At 54.9% G+C, this 23,251-nt stretch overlaps 2 protein-coding genes across 4 annotated transcripts; both read right to left on the reverse strand.

Annotated features, from left to right (window-relative positions):
• Nucleotides 1–2,044: 2,044 nt before the first annotated feature.
• Nucleotides 2,045–3,118, reverse strand: TREX2 (three prime repair exonuclease 2). Its single transcript, XM_052663190.1, has one exon. The coding sequence runs from the start codon at nt 2,953–2,955 to the stop codon at nt 2,245–2,247; it is 711 nt and encodes a 236-aa protein (XP_052519150.1). The 5' UTR covers nt 2,956–3,118; the 3' UTR covers nt 2,045–2,244.
• On the reverse strand, nt 2,886–22,019 carry HAUS7 (HAUS augmin like complex subunit 7). 3 transcript variants are annotated; one of them, XM_052663188.1, is made up of 11 exons: nt 21,909–22,019; nt 20,914–21,029; nt 16,829–16,896; nt 14,667–14,728; nt 11,996–12,087; nt 11,575–11,733; nt 11,378–11,471; nt 10,707–10,925; nt 9,630–9,744; nt 5,349–5,520; nt 2,886–2,990 (listed from the first exon to the last, which is right to left on the reverse strand). In XM_052663188.1, the coding sequence occupies exons 1-10, from the start codon at nt 22,014–22,016 to the stop codon at nt 5,450–5,452; spliced, it is 1,104 nt and encodes a 367-aa protein (XP_052519148.1). In that variant the 5' UTR covers nt 22,017–22,019; the 3' UTR covers nt 2,886–2,990; nt 5,349–5,449. The 3 variants fall into 3 exon arrangements, with proteins under 3 accessions (XP_052519148.1, XP_052519149.1, XP_052519146.1); XM_052663189.1 differs by having other exon boundaries at nt 10,707–10,913; nt 14,667–14,731; XM_052663186.1 differs by having other exon boundaries at nt 14,667–14,731.
• Nucleotides 22,020–23,251: the final 1,232 nt, after the last annotated feature.

A 23,251-nucleotide genomic window follows, 5' to 3' on the forward strand; every position in this document is an offset into this window, starting at 1 on the left:
CAGTGCCTTCTCTGTGCATAGACTTGAGTCTGTAGTAATTACATTGTGAATAACAAAAAGAAAAAACTTCCAGTATCAAAAACTACTATCCAATTCAGCAGAGATTTTGTTCATGTCACCAATGAACATATGAGGTTCCAACACATACCTTTGCTGTTTCGCTTTTGTCTTGGTAAGATCAGTGGAAATATCAACCGACGTTTATGTGGGAACCACAGTCAGCCCTCAGTTGCAACCATGGGTCAGGTACCAATCCAAAAGTTTGGCAAGTCAACTGAAGAGGTTTTGGTGAGAATCAATGGGTCATATGGAATTGAGAAATAGTGTATCATGTGTTTTATTGTATGTATATTGTAGATTTATTTGTACATTGTGTGTTTACATCTTTTATAACAGTAAAATTTATAATAAACTTACATGTCTGTGTCTGTATGCATATATAGACAGAGAAATATATATGCTCCCCCAACACAGAGGTGCACACACACACACAAATAGGCTTACATTTACTTGTCACCGTGGATCAGCACATCACAACTTGCAGACACAAGGGGACACGCCCCAGCCTGTCTGCTCCATGCAGCAGGTACACATCATCACCTGGCCAGTTTGAGCATGGGCTCAGGGAGGGTGCCTGTGCCCCGGCTGCTGTAAGGCCCAGCAAGCTGGCACTGGGTAGGGAGAAGCACTCGGGCTCACAAAAGGCCATTGATCCACCCACTGTGGCCTGGAGGGGGCCCTGTTGGCCTCACCTACTCAGTGAGTTGGTGAGTCAGTGGCCCAGAGCCTGGCTAATGAGATAAAGGGACCCAGCTGTGCCCAGACACCAGGGATCGGGGGGCCCTGGGCACCCCCAACTCTCAGCTCTGCCTGCCACCGGCTCCTGGACCAAGGCCCCGCCCTGGCCCTCTCTCAGGTGGGTGTTGTCCCCAGGGAAGGTGGCAGGGTGTGGACCACCCTCCCAGACTGTTCCCCTCAGGTCTTTCCCACAGTGCAGCCTGAGAGATGTTGTAAAAACAGAAGTCGACTTTTCCTCTCCTCTGCTTACAGCGCTGTGTGGCTCCCCGGTGCTGTCAGGGTCTGTCCGGACCCTAGCTGGGGAATGAGGCTGGCCTGAGGCAGCCACTGCCTGGGTCCTGGCCTCTTCTGTCTGCCACTCTGCCCACTGCCGTGGCCCCAGCCACTCTGACCTACTTTCATGTTTCAGGATGGCCCAGCTGGCTCAAGGCTCGAAGCGTGGCTCGTGTGAGTCACTCCTGGGCATGGTCGCCCCACCTTCCCGCCCCTTCTCACCTGCTCTGTCTCCTGGATATCCTGCCCCTACCCTGCCTCATCCTTTGGTGCCACCAGCGGGGCCCCAGCAGCAGGTGGGCCAGCTGACGCCCCCGCCAAGCCAACGGCTGAGAAGGTGCCCTCTGCCCTGAGATGACTCCCGGCCCTTCTCGGTCTCACGGGGCCCAGGACAGACTCCTTCCAAGCTGTCTCCCTCACTGAGTACCTATGCAGCACAGCTGAAGCCCCAATGATACCCTCCCTGCATGCTCGATGTGCGTACCTCCAACCCTCCTCCCACACCAGCAGCCCCCACCCCACTCCGCTTGGCGCTCTGCATACCCACCTCCTGACTCTATCCTTTCAGCCTGCTGCCCACTCAAGAGCAGGGACAGGGCTCTGGGAAGGAGGCAGTGGGGCTTTGCCGATACACATTCAGGCCCCACAGAGGTTCCTTAGGTTCTACTCACTGATTTGCAGGGATCTCTGGGGGGTGATAATCAAAGCCGTGTGAAGAGACCAGCCAGGGCAGAAGCCCATGGCTTGAGGTCCACAGCCCCAGCCTGTCAACCCTTTGGACCAGGCTCTGAGCACGGAAGTCTCACCTAGCAGACTCACCACAGAGAGGCCACAGGGGGCTGCCCTGGGGGGCAGGTGCGGGGTCGGGGTGGGGGTGGGGCTCGGCTCCTGCCCTGGGCCTTGCTCCCTGCCTGCCCACTCTGGGCAGGGTGTGGGGAGGAGGGGAACCAAAAGCCAGCTGGTGAGCAGTGGTCAGTGTTTATTGAAAGACAGAGTGACAGGTGGGTGCCAGCAGCAACCAACTCCCCTGGCGCCCGGGCCAGGGAAGAGGCCAGGAGAAGGTTTTAGGGTTGGGCCAGAATGCGGTAAAGCCTGGCAGGTGTCTGGGCCCGTCTGAACAGCACAGACACTGGTGCTGCCCTGCTGCAGGGACTGGGACCTCATCGCCCTGGCTCAGGCCTCGAGCCTCGGGTCATCGGGTGGCACGTACATGGGCTCCACGTGGGCCCAGCTGAGGGCCTGCTCGTCGGCCCAGGCAAGCAGCTCAGCAGTGCGGTGCAGGAAGACCATGAGCAGGGTGTGCACATCACCCTCAGCAGCGTGGGCTGCGCTCGGCTCCGCCTGGAAGTAGCAGCAGAAGAGGCTGCCCAGGCTGTAGCTCTTACCGCCCTGGGCCCGAGTGCCATGGCTGTGGGCACGGTCCAGGTCCTGCAGTGCCACAAGCGTGTCCAGGCAGATGGTGTCCTGGGGCAGGTGGGCGCCCAGGCGCCACAGCTCCGTGCAGAGCAGGGGGAAGTCGTAATTGAAGCCGTTGTGGGCCACCAGGCACACAGGGCCCTCCTGGCGGCTCAGGAAGGCCTGCAGCGTCTGTACCACAGTGCCATCAAAGCCAGCCTTCCCGCACCTGCCCAGGCCCTCACGGCTCAGGCCAGTAATCTCACTGGCCTTGGCAGTGAAGGGGCACTTTGGGCTCATGCACAGTGTGAGCTTGTCCATGACCCGGGGTGGCAGGGGGGACCCAGACTCATCGCACTCGGGGTCCTCCAGGGAGGACCGATGGACTGCGAACAGGGAGAGCTCGGCGATCTCAGGGTCCACGCTGGGGAGCCCGGTGGCTTCCAGGTCCAGAAAGACAAAGGTCTTGGCCCGAGGTCCCTTGGACATGGTGATGGTTTTCACAGAGACAGGGAAGCCTACAGCTGCCAAAACAAGAGGCAGAAGACACAGGAGCCGAAGAGATGGGGATGCCTGAACTCGGCCAGCCACAGCTTTGCCCGTGGCCAAGATCCTGACCCTTCTGGCTTCCCTTCTGGCTACCTCATGGGCCTTTAGGCTCTAGGAGCCATTTCTAAGACCCAGATCTAGAGAGACTGCTATGGGGCCTTCTGAACTGGGATCCAGTGACAGGGATCTGTTACTTCTGTCCAGGATGAGGCCTCCTATCACCCGCCTCCACAGTGTCCCTCAGTCCCTCCCTGACCATCCCCACTGCTACCGTCTAGTAAACAGCAAAAGGCAGGCCTGATATGCCCAGACCCTGGCCTGGGGCCTCTGCTTCTGGACCCCAAGGACATGGACAGGCAGTGTACCAGGCCCATGTCACCAAGGACTGCAGTCCAGGATGGCACCATCACCAACACACTGTGGCCAGCAGCCTCAGGCCCCAGCGCCTGATAAACATGCCCCTGGGATCAGCTGCTGGGAAGCAGACAAGCAGGCACCCAAGACAACTCTCCTGGGAATTCCCAGCCTCCCTGGCTTGGCCTTCTCTCGCCACACAGGTGGATCCAATTCCGATCTTACCTGATCCAGCCCCCCTTCTGCCTCTGGGCCCTGGCAGCTGGCCACACTGGCTTACCTGCAGCAGCTGCTGGCCAGGTTCTTGGGCTACTGGACACCTGTCTCACACAGGCTGCTCCAGGTGGCCTTTAATCTGTGGCTGTGGCCCGCCCCCAGCCGCCTATTGGGTAGGGAGGAGATCCGAGGCCACAGGACCTGTGCGGCCAGCTTGCCATCCCCTCGCTTGCTCACAGCTGCTGGGACACACACCCCATGTTTTTACAGGCTGAAAAGCTGGCTCCTGGGCCGCAGGCAGGCTTCCCACAGGCAGAGCACAGCCTGGGCTGGAAGAACGTGTCGTCACAGGTGTCTCACAGGTATTAAGAGGAAACCCAAGACCTCTGCCCTGCCTCCACGACTGATCAGGTTTGGCGGCAGCAGCCAGGCCTGCTGCCTTGGGTTCAACACCCAGCCCCGGGCTGGTGCCCTCCCACAGGGGCATCTCCAAGGCACAGCTCCATCATCACGGTCAACCAAAGTGAGCTAGGAGAACAGGCCAGAGTGGGGCCCCACTGACAGCAGCTGGGGTGCATCAGGGCAGCTGCCCCCCCCACTTTGGGGGGGCTCCTCTTCCTCTAGAGTATCTCAGAAGCCTGGAGCAGAGGCGGCCAGGGAAGGAGCAAGGGAGGTGTGGCAGGTGGGAGCAGCCCTCCACCGAGTGCCATGAGAGCCAGAGGCTCCAGGTCCTGCCCGGCCCAAGTGGCTCAGGCCAGGGTGAAGGGCACAGTCAACGTAGGAGGTAAGAGAAAAGGCCCTCCCTGCTCCAGGAGAGCGGATGGCACCATCCCCAGGACCTCATCCCCGGGCAAGCCGTGCCAGCCTCTGGCAGCGGGTGCTCACAAGCCCGGTCTCCCACTGGGGCGAAGGGAGGCAGCCGAGTTGCCAGGGGAAGCCTGCCCACAGCGGGCCCTCCATTCTCCTGGGCTGTAAAGCTGTCAGGAAACCTGGACCACAGTGCCCAGGGGTCTGCCTGTGCTCCCAACTCCGCTGATGGCAGGGGACCAGCTCCCTGGAGCCTCCTGGTCTGGAACAGCCACAGGGGAATCAGGGAAATGAAGGTGCGAGCGAGACTGGCAACCAAATGCTTAGAAGGGGAGGGGGGCCTCCCCCAGTGCACTTCAGCCTGATGCTGAGCTGAGGGGGGCAGGGGACCCCACCGGGTGTGTCTGTCCCTGGGCTTGCAAAGAGGGAGATGGCTATGACGCAGCTCAGGCAGATATTGGGTGGCTCTGGAAAGCCCCAACAGCTGCTTCCTGGCCAACCAGTCAGGCCACCAGCAAGAATTCCCCAGGTTGGTTCTGGGTGGCCTGGGGAGGCAGGAGAAGGAAGCACACGCCCCCACCGGCCACACCCCAGATGCAGTGGGTGCCAGCACCCCCAAGGCCAGCCCAGGGTCAGGGGGAAGAAGCAGCAGATCAGGGCCTGGGGGAGGCCGTGGTCACATTCAGCCAGGAGTGGTGACAAGACACCAAAAGGCTTAACGGGCACTGGAACGTGGGGCAGGCAGGATGGGCAGGGAGGCAGTCAGGCAGAGCCACAGAAGCAAAAAAGCAGGCTGGAGGCAACTTCTTAAAACCTGGGCTTTCTTTTTTCCCCAGCTCACAATGCCCAAACCCGCCCCACCCCACCCTACCTCCACCCCCCACCCCACCCCACCTCCACCCCCCACCATCCCCACGTTACCCTCCCCTCACAGCCCCCACACCCCCACCCCTCACCAAAGAGCTGAAGGTGCTGAGCAGCTAGAGGCCATGTCTACACGGCAAGGGAACTGACTGCTGCTGCCCAGCTCTTCCGGGTGGAGCTCACTGCTCACAGGCTACTGCGGGCCTTTGTGCAGACAGTTGCTGAAGGTCTTATATTGCTGGGTTAGTTCTTCCATTTTGGTCACTGCCAATGAAAGAGAATGGAAAATAGTAAGGTCAGTCAGTCCAGCTGTCCTTGGGCCCAGGGCACCCTGCGATGGGCTGAGCCAGGATCCCCCAAGGAGGCCAGGGCCTGGTGAGCTCTGATGGAATCCCCTGGGGGCCCCAGGCAGAGTTCCCAGGCTGGGATTCACCAGCTTGACCGGCTCTCTCCACAGAACCCAGGAGTCAGGGAGGTTCATGATTCGAATGCTGTATGGATTTTGATCAGCCCTTCCTTCAGCTTGTCCGAGTCCATCCTCCAGGAGCTCGCCTCCCTGGCCCGTCCTCTGCCCTCCCATAAGGTTGGCAAGTGGTGTTCGGTCCTGCCCATCCCAAGAGTGAGTGCGAAGCTTGGGCACCACAGGGTGAGCCTTGGGGTGATGGCTGGGTGGGCATCTCACAGAGAAGAGACAGGCCTGGCCCCAACGAGCCTTCCCACTCACCATCACCACTCCCTCTGAGGGCACTCACATTTCTCTTACATATAGATAGGATTCAGGGGTGTCATTTCCCTTTACTAAGTCCTCAGATTCTCCCAATCTCCAGATGCCCCAGTCCTGCTCCTAGGCTCCCCCAGATCTGGGCGTATACCTTAGCTCACGTCGCCCCTCTGTCCCAGGCCCTCAGTGCTACGTGGCCTTCTCTTGACTCAGGGCTAGGCCAAGCTGTGCTGTCTCTGGAAGCCTGGGCCCCCAACGCTGCATCCCTGCTACCGTGGATTATGGGAGGCTAGGTCTGGAGTGAGTCCTGGGGCTCCCTCTGGTCTGGACTCAGCCCTCAACTCTGCAACCGCCTCCCTCCTCCTTCCTTCTTTTCTCAGCGTCAGAGATCTCAGCCCATCTCTGCGCTGTTTTTCTTTGCCCTTGTTTATCTGCCCCTTGTCTCTTGAGTCTCAAGATGTTTTCTACTCAAGATCTGCCTAACTCTCTCCATGGATTGTTCTGAAGACTTTGACAACCATGTTTAACGCCTAAGAGTGTCTGCTTGCATTTCTCCTTGCTGGTTCTTTCCAGTTTCCTCAGTATGTGTAGACAAGATGCTGAGTATGTTCATTCAAGTTGGCTGGAAAGTTCTCTTCTCTGAATGACCATTGCCTCTGGCGATGGAAAAGGGCTGGAGCAAACACAGACAAAGCAGCAAGTGCAGAAGGAGACAACAGGCAGGAGAGGCCCACGAGGGCTCTGAAGAGCTGCAAAGGTCCTGGGAATATGGAAGTCCACACGAGTGTCTGGGGCCGTGCGGGTGTCTGGAAGAGACCTGCAAAGTCCCTGAGCCCATGACTCTACTTGACCTTAAGGCAAGACCAACAGAGGTGCGGAGGAAGGAAACGTTGTCAGCCATCTGGCTGAGTGTGGAGGAAAACCATGAAGCTATACACCCAAGTAGCTCATACAACTTCAAATGGGAGAAACGCAAAAGTGACCCCACACCAAGACTATCAAAAGAGCCAAAGGGCAAGACAGATCTGAGAACGGAAGACTGAAGAGACTACGCCAAGGCCTCCATTATATGTCAATGAACATAAGCGATCACAGACCCTCACCTGGGAGGTGCAGGCACCGGGAGAGAATCCTCACCAAGCCGGGCCAGCACTCAGCTGCAGGCAGGAAGTGGCTGATGGAGTCGCTAGTGTGCAAGGCATGTTCCATCTCTTAGCCTGGTCTGTGGTCACACAACTATCTGCTTTAAAATCAGCAGCAATGGACTGAAGGGGGTTTGCCACAGCCCAGGGGACAGAGGCAACTTTTCACTTGTCTAACCCTGAGTTAAGACTCCTCCCTAAAGCTGCTTTTTTCTTATAACAAAAAACAACAACAACAAAAAACCTTCTCTGAGTGTATTTTCCATAAGAAGAAGAAACTTACTCAGAAACAAAGTTTAAAATTAAATGCAGACACAATTTTGACCTTACCCAATAGCAGGAAGGTGAGAAACAGCAAAGCTAGCCCCACAAATGGGAGGAGCTGGCCTCATTGCCACGATGGCAGAACCTCACGTGGAACCTCAACTGTTGAAACGAGTTCACTGTGACCTTTCTTAAAGGTTGACAATCAGAGGGAAATTCCCTGAGTGATACATGCTCACTGCAGAATATGTGAAGGCTGCAGAACGGGATAAAGAAACAGGAAACAAAGTAAACAATCACAACAAACTGTAAAATTCTCCAAGAGACGAGAATACTAGACCACCATACCTGCCTCCTGAGAAATCTGCATGCAGGTCAAGAAGCAACAGTTAGAACCCAACATGGAACAACAGACTGGTTCCAAATAGGGAAAGGAGTTCGTCAAGATTGTATATTGTCACCCTGCTTATTTAACTATATATGCAGAGTACATCATGCAAAATGCAGGGCTGGATGAAGCACAAGCTAGAATAAAGATTGCCGGGAGAAATACCAATAACCTCAGATATGCAGATGATACCACCTTTATGGCAGAAAGTGAAGAAGAACTAAAGAGCCTCTTGATGAAAGTAAAAGAGGTGAGTGAAAAAGTTGGCTTAGAGCTCAACATTCAAAAAACTAAGATCATGGCATCTGGTCCCATCACTTCATGGCAAATAGATGGGGAAACAATGGAAACTGACACAATTTACCTTCCTGACAAGTTTATACTTGGGCTCCAAAATCACTGCAGATGGTGACTGCAGCCATGAAATTAAAAATGCTTGCTCCTTGGAAGAAAACCTATGACCAACCTAGACAGCATATTAAAAAGCAGAGACATTACTTTGCCAACAAAGGTCTGTCTAGTCAAAGCTATGGTTTTTCCAGTAGTCACATATGGATGTGAGAGTTGAACTATAGAGAAAGCTGAGCGCCAAAGAATTGATGGTTTTGAACCATGATGTTGAAGAAGACTCTTGAGAGTCCCTTGGACTGCAAGGAGATCCAACCAGTCCATCCTAAAGGAAATACTCATTGGAATGACTGACGCTGAAGCTCCCATACTTTTGCTACCTGGTGCAAAGAGCCAACTCATTAGAAAAGACCCTGATCCTGGGAAAGATTGAAGGCAGGAGGAGAAGGGGGTTACAGATGATCAGATGCTTGGATGGCATCATTGACTCAATGGATAAGAGTTTGAGCAAGCTCTGGGAGATGGTGAAAGATATGGGAGATGGTGAAAGATACAGAAACCTAGCATGCCGCAGTCCATGGGGTTGACACAACTTAGCGACTGAATAACAAACAATCTGAATCCACCTCTGACTCACAGAGAGAAAATCAACATCCATGTGGTAACTCAACTCCCACAATGGATTCCTCTGCACTTTTTCCCTTTAGAGAAGTAAGATCATACTGTATATTTCATTTTCAACCTGCATTTTCCTTTTAACACTATGCAGTATGCATTTCCTCATGTCATTGTAACCAAGTTTTGAAACAACAAATACTGTCCCACAATATACATATAATCAGTATGTGCCCAAGCATTATCCAAGAACAAAACCTTGAATTATTCCCATTTGTCAGTATTGTAAATGCTGGAACAGTATAACAATAAATAATCGAAAGTGACCTACAGGCTCAGTAATAGAAAATGTTGAGCAAATTTTAGCTCATGTCTGAAAGGAAGTGTCTGACGATTGGAAGTATGACTTTGAGAACCTGGGTCAATGCTTAAAATGAGGTCCAAGGGAAAGAATATAATAGTGTAGCATGATGTGATTAGATTCAGCTTATACAAAGAAATAAAAAATGATGAGAGCTGTACACCCATGGCTGATTCATGTCAATGTATGGCAAAAACCACTACAATACTGTAAAGTAATTAGCCTCCAATTAAAATAAATTAATTTTTAAAAATGATGAGAGGAAACAGAATACAGGGAAACAGACCAAAACATGAACAGACTGCCTCTGGGCCACTTTCAGTTTCCTTCTGCACAGCTTTAGAGAATCCCCATTTTCTACCATTCATGGTTTTCTTTTCTGTCAAAAGCATTTTTTAAGGGAAGGAAAACCTTAAGCATCACAAAAAGAAGAGAACAGGAATGGACCAGTCCCCAAATGCAGGCCGAGGCGCCCTAAGATGGCCCTGACCACCAATCGGGTGGCCACAGACACAGCAAGGGATGACCACATACCTAGACTCATGACAGAGCTGTTGTTGCCCCAGCATATCTGCTCGTCATGCTGCTGGTTCGCCATCTGCACGGCTTTCACCGAGGTGCTAGTGACTTCCACGGCTGCCTTCAACAGCTTCAACGGAGGAACAGAGGGTGGGGACGTGTAGGCTTGAATGCCAGCGGTCTGACCCACAGGAGGCGTCTCCTGCTCCCCGCCCTGGTGGACACTGAACACCTGCCTCCAGCTGCAAGGACAGTCACCCACCAGAGCTCCCCAGTGTAACTCCCTTCCTCCTGGCCCTGCAGGGACGCCACACTATCTTGGATCCCACCCCACACTGAGGCCACACAAAGCCAGGGTAGAGGGGACAGATGGACAGTGCAAAAGTCAATGTCCCAAGGTCAAAGGGCCTTTCTGATGGGCGAGGACTGTGCCCTAACTCAGCCTGCTGTAGAATAGCAAAGAACAAGCTGGTCAGAGGTTCAGAAGTCTGGGAGCTTTCTTGTGAGAACGCCAAGGCCAGCACCATGAGAGCCCTGAGTCGATGGCAGAGTGTCATGTGTGGCAAGTGTGCACATAATCATAACCAAAGCTAGCAGTCTGGGCTCCGGAGAGCAGAGTCAATGCTGAGGCCATCAGCTCAGCCGTGTGAGGCTGCCTTTTCCTGTCTGTCCAAACTGGGTCAAAGGCCAAGACGGGCAAGCATCCGTCTGTCTGTCTGGCACCACTCTGGGCCACGCAAGGAAAAACAAACCGTGAAATGCTTGAGCCTTTTGTGCAGACAGGCTGAGGCCAACACCGGGACAGAAGCTGTAGGCTGGGATGAGAGTCTCCCACGGTCAGCTGGGGCCCAGTGCAAACAGCACACACACCTCTTCTGCCCCTGCGGTTGTGGCTTGGTGGGCACCCTCCTGAAGGGCAGGGGGACCCACAGTGGGACATCCCCAGCACCCCTCCTCCCCTCTATAGCCCCAACCTGCCTTTAAGTTTCAGCCTTAAGCCTGGAGCCTGGAGATCAGCCAGTCCCCACCCTCAGGTGCCTCGCTGGGGGTACAGTAACCCCTGGGAGGGGCCAGGGGAAGGGCGATGCTTACTTGGCTGCACGATGTCAGGGTCTGATACACGGCCTGGACGATGGGGCCGCATGGGTGGAGGTAGGGGCCTGGGCGCTGGCAGTACTCGCCCAGCTCGCCATCATAGACTTGCAGGAAAGCAATGACGAGCTGATGGAAGTCAGAGATGACCAGGCGCAGCTTCTGGTCCAGGGTGCTGGCATGGGCGCTGCCCAGAGCGGCTCCTTGCTGTGCAAAGCACTGCAAAGTCAGGGGTGGAGGCTGTCCCGCCTGCCATGGGGCACCAGGCAGGGCCCTAAGCCCCCTTGGAGAAGTGGGGGTCTGCTGGCCACTCCATGCTTCCACAAACCGGGAGATGAATGGAAGACCGGAGGCCTGCAGGGACCTCAACGTCCTCCTGAGGACCTTAGCGGCAATGAGGAAAGGTCCAGGGCTGCAGGGAAGGTAGCAGAAGAAAGCCCAGGAAAAGCCCAGGGTGCCAGGCCTGGCATAGGGCTCCCCCCCAAAGCCAGTCCTTTCCACTCCTGGAAAAGCCTCCCCTCTCCGGCCATCACATTCGAGAAGCTGGGCCGTTCGGCATGTGTGCCACCTCACTCAGGCCTCCTGACACGGTCGTCGGAGAGACAGGGCTGTCTGAGGCTTTGGGACATGGGCGGGGGCCCCATGCAGCACCCCCGCAGCCAGCGCCTCACCTCCACCCGGAGTGCCTGAAGCTTTGAGGCACTCTCCTGCAGCTGCCGGGCCAGTTCTGCCATCTTCTTCTCCGACTTGACCAAGGGGCTGGCCCTGCAGGGAGACAAGGGGTCACTTCTGCCTGGTGCCATCATGGGCATCGGGGCACCTGTGGACCATGCACAGGAGGCTCCGTCCCAGCCAACAGGCAACCTACCCCTGCCTGTCATCGCTCTGCTTGTCAAGAAGGGGCTGCACGTCCACAGGCCATGGTTCACACTTGGGTCTCAGGAGCATCTGCAGGCAAGAGCTGGAGAAGAGCTCCCCCAGCAACCCCTCGGTCTTCTCCCTGGTGTCCTCGAAGCGCTCCTCTGCACTGCAAAGGCAGCCCCAGGGCCACGCTGTCAATGCCAGAGACCAGCCAAGACTAGCTAAGGGGCCAGGAGAAGGCATCTCCTCCAGTCTCTGAGAGCCTGCCCACCTGCAGGGACAGCCCAGGTATCCATCCTCGGTGGGGTGAGCCTGCATTCCCCTGGGATGGAGCATGGGGGGTTCCTCCTGGGAAGATGTGCCCAGGGGGCTTGGAGGAGCAAGGGCACCTGGCGGCCAATTCGGGCAGGGCCTGTGCCAACCTTTACCTGGAGCAGCTGGAGCCGCCGACACTCAGGCTGCGGACCACATCCAGCAGCTGGTCCATGAAGTGCAGCTGCTTCTGGGCACAGGCCCGGCCCTGGGCAGGGAAGGGCACATGTACTCACTAGCCCAATGTGCCAGGGGCCCCCTGCTGCCCCAACGGGCCAGCAGCCCCCCAGGCTTCCACGTGGCAGGCTTGTGGACAGGCTCAGGGCCCCTGGCACAACAAGACAGGCGGTGGATGTGGCCACGTCGCATCTGCTAATTCGTGGCCAACGGGGACTCATTCCCCCATAGGCGACAAGCAGCCAAGCCTTACAGCCAGAGTCCCTGAGCAGCAGCTGAGTCAGCCCCCACCCCAAAAGCAGCTGGGATGCCCGGCCAGGAGCAGTCCAATTTAGAGCTCAACTCCTTCCAGAAAGGGGGAGAGGCCCGAGACCAAGCCCCATGATGCAAATTTAATCTGGGAGAGCCTGTGTGAATACAGGCTGTAAACACAGCCTGCTCCAAGAGCCCTGAGAGCAGCGGCTTTTAGGGTGGGCTGAGAAGGGGAGGGCCGAGGGGGCCCAGGCAGCCCCGGGGAGGCAGCAGACTGGGGGACAGGGTCACATTCTGCTCTTTTGTTTGCAGCTCAGTTCCTGTCCACAAGCATCATGGTTGCAGATGCCTAGCACTCCCTGCGAGCCTGGCTCCCACCTATGTAGCCACAGGGACAGGGCCAGTGCCTCTGCAAGCTCCTGGCATCTCCACCTCCATGCCCCCCTGGCATGCCACTGGGGGCATCACTACCTCGTGTTGCCTCCTTCTCCCAACCAGCCCCAAACAACACCGAACCAGAATGATACACCCAAAGGGCACCCTGCGAGAAGGAGATGAGGTGTGGGACACTGTCTAGATGGAGGAAAGCCTGGGCAGAAACATGAGACCAAGTGTCACTCAAGATCTCACAAAGCCTTGACCGGTGGCCCAGGCTGCACGCCAGCCCCTCCACAGCAGATGGGCTCCAGGAGCCCCACCAGCCCAGGAAAGGGTAAGCTGCCCCTCACAGCCTATACGCTGAAAGCTACAAAACGTCTCCAAGAGAAACTGAAGAAAACCGAACTACACGGAACAACAGCCCATGTTCAAGGATAGAAAGACTTATTAGGGGTGATGGTAATACTCGCCAAAGTGATCTACAGATTCAACACAATCTCCATTAAAAGCTCAGTTTTGCACAAACTGACAAACTGATTCTAAAATTCATATGGAAATTCAAGGTACCCCTCTGAAAAAGAGCAAAGTTGGAGGACTGTCATGTTCACAATTTACTGCAAAGCTATAGTCATCAAGGCTTTCTGGTACTGGCATAAGGACAGGCATACAGATCAGTGGAATAGAATGGAGAATCCAGAAATAAAGCCTCACTTTTACATTCATCGATTTTCAACAAAGATGCCCAAACAGTCCAATGAGGAAAGAATGGTCTCTTCAATAAAGAATGGTATTTTCAATAAGTGGTTGATTAGCTGGAAAAACTGGACAGCCACATACAAAAGAAGGAAGTTGGATATACACTTTACACCCATACATAAAACTAACTCAAAATGGGTCAAAGATCTAAATATAAGAGCTAAAAATACAAAACTCTTTCTCAACAAAGCTCAAAACTTTTGAACTCCAAAGGACACATCCAGAAAGTGAAAAGACAATCCACAGAATGGGAGAACATATTTATAAATCAAATATCTGATGTGCCTTGTATCCAGAATATATAAAGAATTCTTACATCTCAAAAATAAAAAGACAACCCAATTAAAAAGTGGGCAAAAGAACTGAAATAGAGACATTACTCCAAAGAAGACACACAAATGACTAAAAGGCACATGAAAAGATGTTCAACACCATTAGTCATCAGGGAAATGCAAATCAAAACCACAGTGAGCTCTTCACACCCACCAGGATGGCTCGTATCAAAAAGATGAAAAATAACAAGTGTTGGTGATGATGTGAGAAACTGGAACCCTCACACAATGCTGGTGAGAATGTGAAATGGTACAGCCACTTTGGAAAACACTTTGGGGTTCCTTGAAAAGTTTAACATATTCAAAGAATTCTGAAAGTTAGGTAATTCCACTCCTAGCTATTCATATATACTGAAGAGAACTGGAAACATGTCTTCTGTCAAAAATGTATAAGGCACAGTCGGAGCATTGTTATTTTTAAGAGCCAAAACATGGAAATAATTATTTCAAGTATGCTTCTTAAATTTTAAGAGGAGGTGGCAGGGTTTCAGAGTAGGTTTAAGGATGGCTGCCTTTGTATGGAAAGGCAACACATGGAGGAAAGTACATGGGCTCAGAAGCCAGAGTGTTGGGTTCAAGAGGCCAGGCTCTGTTACACAGTAACCTTGAGAGAGCTGCTTGTCACCTTCCCAGGGAGATGGCATATAACAAGGACCTGCTGTCTGGGGGAGGAAGGGCATGACAGTTACTGGCATGTAAGCCAGAAAGCCTCCTCGACCTCCTCAACCAGCCCCTCACCTTGTCCTAGGAATGGCAGGGGTCCACCCAAAGGAATCCTATGGGTTCCTGCCCCAGGGGCTAAGGATGCTGGCTCCTAGGGAAGGAGCCTTCCCAGAATCACCCCAGCATCATGGAGGGCCCCTGCCCACAGGGACAGGGGGCTCTCTCTTACCTTCAGGAGCTCCTGGTCATCCAGCCCACACAACATCAGTTCATGGCCCAGTTTCACCATCTCTGCTGGAACACAAGGGTCCAGTTACCACAGACAGCCACCCAAAGAGGGGGAGGCCAGGCACCCTAGCCAAGTGCTTCCCTGCTAAAGGAGGTCAACAAGGAGGCAGGTGGCGGACACCCTGGGGTGCCAGCATGGCCTCCTGCTATGTGACCTACACCTGGTCACTGCCCTTCTCTGGGGGCTAGGTTCCTCACCTACGATGAGAGGTTGCATTCAATGCTCTTCCATACAGGGAATGATGGCTTCCAGCAGAAGCCCGCCAGCTGCCTGAGGAGCCCACAGAGGCCAGGGCACCTTCCAAAAATGCCGCATGCCACCCTTTCAGACACCTCAGCAAGCCACAGCACAAGGAACCATCTCACATTTGTCAGTTTCATACAGGCCCTTCACGCCATCACACCCCTTCCTCTTGCAGGCAACCCTAGCAGGTGGCTACTCTTCCATTTCACAGATTAGGAAACTGAGGCCCTGTGGGGTGTAAGGAATCCTCGGCCATGTCTTCCGGGGAACCCTGGGCATTTTCTGAGGAACCAGCCGTTAGGCTATGACTTGGAGCCACAAAGCCGGGGGCCAGTGCAAGCTCTACATCCCACCCAGCCCTGCAGCCCCTGACCCCAAATCCCTGCAAATGCCTACATCTGAGTCTCATCAAGTCCAGCAAATGGTCCCTTCACTAGAAATCCAGGATCTGGGCAGCATTCCCCTCTTCCAGCATCCCACATCCATCTCAGCACAGCGGGCCAGGGACCCTCCCTGTTAAGCCCACAGTCAGGATTATACGGCCCTTCTTGGAATACAGGCCCACGTCCTTCTGCAGTCCACCAGCCCTGGCCTGGTCTGGCGCTGTCGCCCCTCGGACCTCGCCCCAGCCCTGGCCCTTTGCTCTGCCCTCTACCGCAGCCACCCTGGCCTCCTGGCTGTTCCTACCTCCTGCCTGGGTGCTTGTTCTTCTCTCACCCCAAACACTATTCTTCCTGAGATCTGCCTGCCTCACTTCCTTCCTTCCCATGTGACTCTTGTTATTTAAAAGGGAGACCTTCCCCAGCCATCTTATGTCAATAGTGCCACCCTTCTCCCAGCCCACCCAAGCACCACCCTGCCTTCACCTATCTTTGTTTATGGTGCTTCTCAGCATTTGATACACTGAGAAACGTCACCACCTACTGTGTTATCACCTGTCTCCTAGCTAGCAAGTAAGCTCCGCAAGAGCAGTGCTGGGTGCAGAGCGGGTGCTCCTTAAATGTGAACGGGTGACTTCTAATCCCTCTTCCGCGTGTCACAGTTTCTCCCAATTACATTCGTCCTCAAGCACTCACATCTACCACCTGCTCTGCCACCCAGGCCCCACCCCCACAGGGCGGGCCAGGCTGAGCTGCTCACCCACATGTTACCGAAGAGGAAACTGAGGCTAGGAATGGTAACACCACGGTAGGTACCTGTGCATGCATGTTCAAGGATTCACTTGTGACCCGCTGACCAGGCTGGCCCAGCCTCCATGGGCTCCGAGACACAACCTGTGTCAGCCTCGGGACAGGCCCCAGATAACTAATGTGGCAGGGCCAGCAGGGATACGGATCAGCAATCTGGGGTCCGGCTCACCCACCCTGGGCCAGGGGTGAGGCAAACACAGACTCACAGAAGGATGGACCTTCAGAAACACTGCTATGTGGCTGAAGAGCAAGCCAGCGCCTTCAGGACTGCAATTTGCTCCCCTTTACCTAGTGCTCGTTGCTGGCTTAAGGGCAGTTTCTGCCAAAAATGGATTGAAAAGAAGCAGTTCCGAGATAAGCCCCCATAGAGACCTGCCCAGGAATGCCTCATGTCATAGGCACGCACACACACCCAAGCACAACGCAGCCTGATCACTGGTGGCATAAGCAAGAACGGTTGTCTCTGCCCCCGCAGCACCCTAGTGGATGGGCTGGCGGGGTCTCCTTCACAGACACAAGGGAGGGCGGATCCCAGAAGGCTCTGGGGACAACCACTGAAAACACCAGTCCACTGTGCAATCTACCAATCTGCTAAGGAGGCCATGCACCAGGTTAGAATGGCCAGAATCCACCATTCAACACAAAATTCCTGTAACGGAGGAGACCCACCTTGGATCTTCACTTCGGCTGACACCCCCTTCAGCGAGCTGAACCTGTCGAGCCAGGAGGGACAGACCCTGCAGGCAAAGAGCAAAAGCAGTCAGGCCTGAGTGGGCTGCAGGAAGCCCTCACACCTCTCCTTACAGATGCTCTCAAAAGGGAATCTTCATATCCAGGTGCTAAATGGCACTGGAAAACTCACTTGAAAATGGATAATCTTATGTGATTTCAACTCCATAAATTATCAGCGAAACACAAAACCAAACTATTTCTGAAAGTTCACCTTGGAAACGTGAATTTGAGTACTGACATTAAAATTTTCACAATAAAAACATGAAAGGACTGCCCAAGAGGAAAGAAAACTGAATTCCTCAGAGCTCTGACACCTTTCCAAGAGGAACCCAGAGGCTGGCTTTGCTTGCAATCACGGTGCAGGTCTGTTTGGAGAATATGCAAAAAGGACCTCCCTGGTCTGGCATCCTTGCAGGCCGGGCCTGGGCCCCTCTCCTTGCATGTGGCTGACTGCCCTTCTCCACCTGCAGGGCTTTCTTCCCACCCAAGCCAAGCACACCGAGTTGGCTCCAGCTGATCCGGCGAAGTCCACCACTGGCTGACATTTGCCACCCCAGGGAAGCTGCGGGAAGGCTGGACCCTCCTGGAGCCACGATGGCATTCCTCCATCACTGCAGGTCCTGGACACAGTCCTTCCGCTGGGCTCTCACCTCCCAGACTTTGGGCTCACCGAGGCCAGGAGCCAACTTTCTGCTGTGTACTTCTTGGCCCTAACAAACACAGCAGCCAGCACTGAAGAGGTGGCTGGTAAGCATTACGAATGAATGACCACAGCCTCTTGTCACAGACTATTCCATGAGTAAAGGCCCATGCCTATCTCTTTCAACAGAGGGGCGTTTTCTGTTCTTAAACTAACATAAGTCAACAGGCAATGATGCTACCCAAGGTCACAGCTCTGAGCCATTTGAGGGCTCCTAGCATGGTGGGCTGTGGGATCACAGTCCCAGCCTCCCAGGTGGGGAGACAGCCATTCCACTTGTCCCCTTGGCCTGGTGAAGCCCCAGCCTTGACAATACCACACAGATAACAGGAGAGTGGCCACTGGTAAGCATCTTGCCTTAAGATGCCAAGGTGAAGGGTGGGATAATTTGAGAGAATACCACTGAAACATGTCTATTACTATATGTGAAATAGCTCACCAGTCCAAGTTCAATGCATGAGACAGGGCACTCAAAGCTGGTGTACTGCAATGACCCTGAGGAATAGGATGGGGAGGGAGGTGGGAGGAGGGGTTCAGGATGGGGGTTCAGGATGTACACCCGTGGCTGATTCATGTCAATGTATGGCAAAAACCACTCCAACATTGTAAAGCAATTAACCTCCAATTAAAATAAGTAATTTTTAAAAAGAAGATACCAAGCTGATGGGCAGAACCATTTCCAGACACAGACCACATGCAATACAACGGCAGGCGTCACAAGTGACACACAGCCCAAGTCTCCCACTGGGTCTTCTCCATGAGGGGGCACAGTCTGAGCATGGCAACCCCAGCCCCAAGGTCCAGGCATGGCGCAGCAGTCAGGCCATGTGAAGGGCACTCCAGCTGCTGGCCAGGGAGCCACCCAGCTCTAGCAGGGTCGGGGCCCAGGCCTCACCCTGGGGACCTGCTGACTTTCTCATCATCATGGTGGGAAAGGACGGCGCAGGTGTTCAGTGGAAAAGGCTCACTGTTCTTTCCCTGTGGCCATACCTGCCCCAACCAGGCTGGGGGGGGGGGTGCCTGGGAGCTAGTGGGGCCACCCTGACACCCTGCCCCCCACCACAGGACTGCAGGGAAGAGGGAGCTGGACAACAGCCTCAGCTGTGCCACCTGTCTTAAATTACTCATTAAGGCACCCATTCCTTCTGTCAAAGAGGGCTGGGCCAGAAGGGGCAGGAGAGGGAAGTGCCACCATGTGTAAAGCTGGGAGGCTGGCCCTGGGCCTGGTTGCCAGGCAACATTCCCACTCACAAAGCGCCAGAGAGCAGGGAGCCCTCACTGATCCATTAGGCTGGACCACAGCAAACCACTTCAACACACTCAAGAATAAATTCCCAAAAGCCTAAGTGACCTCACTCGGAAAGGACTTTCATTAACATTGCTTTTCCTGAAGCAGCAGGGAGCAGGGCAGAAACTAACGGTGCTCAAGGCCTCGAAAGCAAGTAAAGCTCCTCAGGCACCAAGGAAACCCACAAGAGTTGAACTCAGTGATCCAGGGACCCTGTGGCTCTGCCTTGCCCATGCTGAGGGCCAGCTTGGCATACGAGCCACCAAGACCACCATGCCCAACCCCACCCCCAGTCAATGCTGCATGCAGTTCCCAGGTTCTACCCAGAGGAAGGTGAATAGGTCGACCTAAACGAGGCTGAAATGGTGAAGCCGTGTGCAAACAAGCCAAGATGAAATTGGGAGAAACTGGACTCTGAAATACTCTTTGGCCATCAAGAGGCCTACAGCACTTCTGCCAGCTTGGGATCATAAAAATCAACTGGACATTCTTTGGTTGCTTCTTAAAAGGATTGTTTCTTGTATTTAAAAAAGCACTAAAAGCATCTGAGGGCCTCAGCCAGACTCATCCATCGCCTCTCTGGCCAGCTGAGGGACCTGGTCCCCAGTTTCCACCTGGGCCATGCAACTTTGGGCTCCCTCCCACAAGAGCCTCTCTAAGGCCTGACTTTGGCCCCCTTCCTGTGTTCAAGATCTCCAAACTAGCCCAGGCCATCCTCAGTTCTATCCCAGGTTCCTGGACCAGGCACTAGCCCTTCCAGGACCAACAGTGCTTGTCACATGAGCCACTGCCATTCCAAGCCAGGCTCCAGTCTTTTACCTGCCTCTAGCCTCTCCCCTCCAAACCCATCTGCCACAGAACTCCCAAGTCACCCTGCCAAAAATGCCAATTTCACATGTCACTCCCCTGGTCCCAGATTCTTTCTGCCATTCAAGCCACTGCTGCCTGGTTCTCTCTCCCACACCTTGACTCCTCGCTCCTATGGAAACCAGTGTCCACCATGACCTGTTCCCAGATCAAACGCGACCTCCTCCATGCCAACATCCCAGTACTCAGACAACAGAGGTGTGCCCAACACTGGGACTGGTGCCTGAGCCTTCTGCACCCCCAGTTCCTTTGAGACCCCCATCAGTGTCTGAGGAATAGTACCCCAGGTGAGCATGTGTCTGTGTGCCTGCTTGTCACCTCAGACCCTAGAGCACATCTCAAGTATGTGCAACACCATACTGTGACCTGAGGCTAGTGGCTGGACACATGGTGCAGCTGTGTGTGTGTTTGTGTGTGCCTGGCACCATGCAAGGGAAGCCAAGTCTGCCCAGGTCCCTGTGTGGCACACATACAGGATCCTATACAGCCTTCAAAGACCTGGCTCACACATCCTGTCTCCTTTTAAAGAAAATCTCCAGGTCCCAGGACAAAACGTGTCCATCTTTACCCTGGATACTCATAGCCTCTTGAGCACACCCCTGCCAGAGCCCTCAGCCTGTTGGCTTTGTCTTGGCCTGCTGTCCTGTCTGGCTCTCCAGAGTACTGGGAGCTGCTGGTGGAAAGGCACTGGGATTGGTGCCTCAGCCTTCTGCACCCTCAGTTCCTTGCGGACACCCATCAGTGTCTGAGGAATGGTACCATGACCCAAAGGACTGGGAAATGGGGTCTTGGCCCTGGCTTGCCACTCCTCAGTAGTAAGACCCCAGATGGTTCTTGACTCCACTCTGAACATTAGCTTCTCAGTCTGAAAATGAAAGGTCTGAAGTACATCATTTCCCAGATCCCTGCCAGCTCTGAAAGTAGTAGTTACAGCCAGAAAAATGCTCAGACGCCAAGCTCAGCTACAGCACGGCTGTGAAGAGACAAGCTGAAGTGCTCTCCAGGGCACTTTCTTCCCAGATCCGAGCACGGCTTCACTTCTTATCTAAGCAGGTGACTAAAGACGGTGGGCACCTTCTCATATAAAGAAACCACCCCATCTTCCCCTGTGGGTTGAGTGGTGTCTGTGTACTCCAAGGGTGGGGGAGGAAGAAAGCAGGTTGTTACCGTGTGCACATCCACTCCAAGATTTCCAAGCGGTACTTCGAGGGGCTACACAGCAGTTCCTGAATGGTCTTTGGTTCTGTGATATAAAGACCGTCAAGAAAGGGGCAGTTGAGGTCCTAAACAAGGAAAGGGAAAGCCAGGAAATTTTAGAAAGGCAACATCAGGGAAAGGTTGAAACGCAGAGCAGTAATCACGCTCTCAGTGCACCTCCATTCACACACGTTCCCAGCCGCCAAGCAGCCACCAGGCAGGTGACACAGACTCCCGGCCACGGACCACGGGTAGCGGTCTTGATCACGCCCAGAGTTCAGTCCCCGTCATCTGCAGCTCCAGGTGCCCACCACTTTGCGTCCTTTTCCGAGGCCCCCTCGAGGCAGAAGCGGTAGTTTGACTTGGTAGCAACTAGGGGTTATGGCGAGATTCCGACATCTGCCGTGGAGCAAAGGGAACCGGGAGAGGGCCCACGGGGCCAATCACGGACGGGGGGGAGGAGGCGGACGGGGGGGAGGAGGCGGACGGGGGGGGAGGGGGCGGGCGAGGGGAGAGGTGTCGCGGAGGGGAAAGGAGAGGGGATGAGGGGAGAGCGGGTCACAGCCCCGGGGCCGCCGCCTGACCTCGCGGGGAGGGTGTCTTCACCACCGCTGTCACCGGCATTTACTTCAGAAAACTCAAAGCCGGAGGCATGCACTCCGCCCATCTGTCTCCCCCAGACCTGCGACCTCCTCCTAGAAGCCAGGTTTTGTAGCCCCATACCCCCGCCGCCCGCCCCTGCACTCCTGCTGCACGCCAAGCCTTCAAGCATCCGCAGGACTAAAGTTCAGGCGCCTGAACTCCTAGGCACGGGCCACGGAGACAGCAAAGTGAAAGCCTGGGGCCGCCCAGGGAGCGGAGACGGACGGCCTACGAGCCTCCCCCCGGCAGAGGCGCCACCGACTGCTGCAGCCCCGCCGCCCAGACCCCGCCGCCCCGGGGCAGCTCCCGGGGCCTCGCAGCACCTTCAGCTTCGCGAAGACCTCTAGGGCCGCCTGGAACGAGCTGTCGTCACTCTCACCCTCGTAGCCGCCGCCGCCAGCGTAGCCACCGCCAAGACCCAACTCAGCCATGTTTCCCGCTCGAGACCGCGCCCTGCCCACGCCCCCGGCTGACTGGCCGGCCCAGCTACCAATCAATCACGAGTCTAGTGTCCCTCCTGCCTACCCGCCTGCGCAGTAGCCCGGGCATTGCGCAGAGACGCATCCCGCCCCCTCCGCCACCGTGCCTTCCCATTGGGCAGCGTCTGCGCCCAGGAGGCTGACCTCGAGGAAAGCGGGAGGAGCCGGGGCTAGCGCTCGGTTCCAGGCTCTCGCGCTAGGCTCCAGCCAGCCGGCCCGGGGCGGAGGACGCGGCAGGAAGAGCATTCTCCAGGAGAGGGCGCTCCTGCCCTCTTCCCGCGGTTTCTCCGCGGAAAGATGAAGGGGGAACCTGGGTGACGGGACAGAACTGGGACTTCAGCGTCCCACGTTCCAGCGCGGGTCTCTGTTTCCGTTTGCCCACACTCACAGCTGTAGTTAGAGGTTTTGTGGATTCGAATCTGGCCCAAGCTGTGTGTCTTTGGGCAGGTTACCTAACCTCTTTGTGCTTCCTTGCACGCACCTAATGTGGATACTGAGAGCATTTACCTCATTGGGTTGCTATGAGGGTGGAATGAGGTAATAATTTCTATAAAATACCCAGGGCAATACCTGGCATGTGAAAAGCACTGTGTACATGTTTACTATTATTATGCTCCTTTCACCTACCCCTCCTCCAGTCTGTCTTTGACCTTCTGGAAGGTTCTGTGTCTCCTTCGTGCCCTGGCCACTTACAAATGTCTTTGCACCTCTCAGGCCCCTCAAACTCAAGAGTCTGAAATGACATTTGTCAGCCTGTCCTCTGCCACACCTCCAAAACCCCCAGCTCATAGAATGCCCACATCCCAGGGACCTGCTGATCAGATGAGGTAGGAAGGAGATGGAGGGTGCCTGATGCTCAGGGAGTGGGAAACCAGCAGCAAGGAGCCAGCCCTCCTTGATTCTCTCCAGAGTTTATCCCTGCTCAGTGCCCCATCCTGCCATCTCCTGGAGGGTGGCATCAGGGGGCAGGGCTAGACTAGGCCAGCAGACCTAGGGACCTGGCAGGAGGCGACTTCAGTCCTCTGAATGACAGGAGAGGGCTCAGCCATGTTCTGGAAGGAAGGGATGGGCAGGAGTCTGGGCTAAGAAGAAGGAACCCCAGCCTGGCCTTGTGGAGCAGGGCCTGATTCTCTAGTGAATGGTTTGGAATTCCAAGCTATTCTGAGAACACAGAGCCTCTACACTTG

Source organism: Budorcas taxicolor, chromosome X, assembly GCF_023091745.1.
Source record: "Budorcas taxicolor isolate Tak-1 chromosome X, Takin1.1, whole genome shotgun sequence".
Lineage (NCBI taxonomy): Eukaryota > Metazoa > Chordata > Mammalia > Artiodactyla > Bovidae > Budorcas > Budorcas taxicolor.

What these genes read in the sequence shown, in the direction of transcription:
- TREX2 (XM_052663190.1), bottom strand. Translation starts at nt 2,955, where the DNA reads ATGTCCAAGGGACCTCGGGCCAAGACCTTTGTCTTTCTGGACCTGGAA.
- HAUS7 (XM_052663186.1), bottom strand. Translation starts at nt 22,016, where the DNA reads ATGGCTGAGTTGGGTCTTGGCGGTGGCTACGCTGGCGGCGGCGGCTAC. An exon ending in AGCCGAAGTGAAGATCCAAG is followed by an intron (nt 14,732 to 16,828) that starts GTGGGTCTCCTC and finishes CTTGTGTTCCAG; the next exon opens with CAGAGATGGTGAAACTGGGC. An exon ending in CCCTGACATCGTGCAGCCAA is followed by an intron (nt 9,745 to 10,706) that starts GTAAGCATCGCC and finishes CCTCCGTTGAAG; the next exon opens with CTGTTGAAGGCAGCCGTGGA.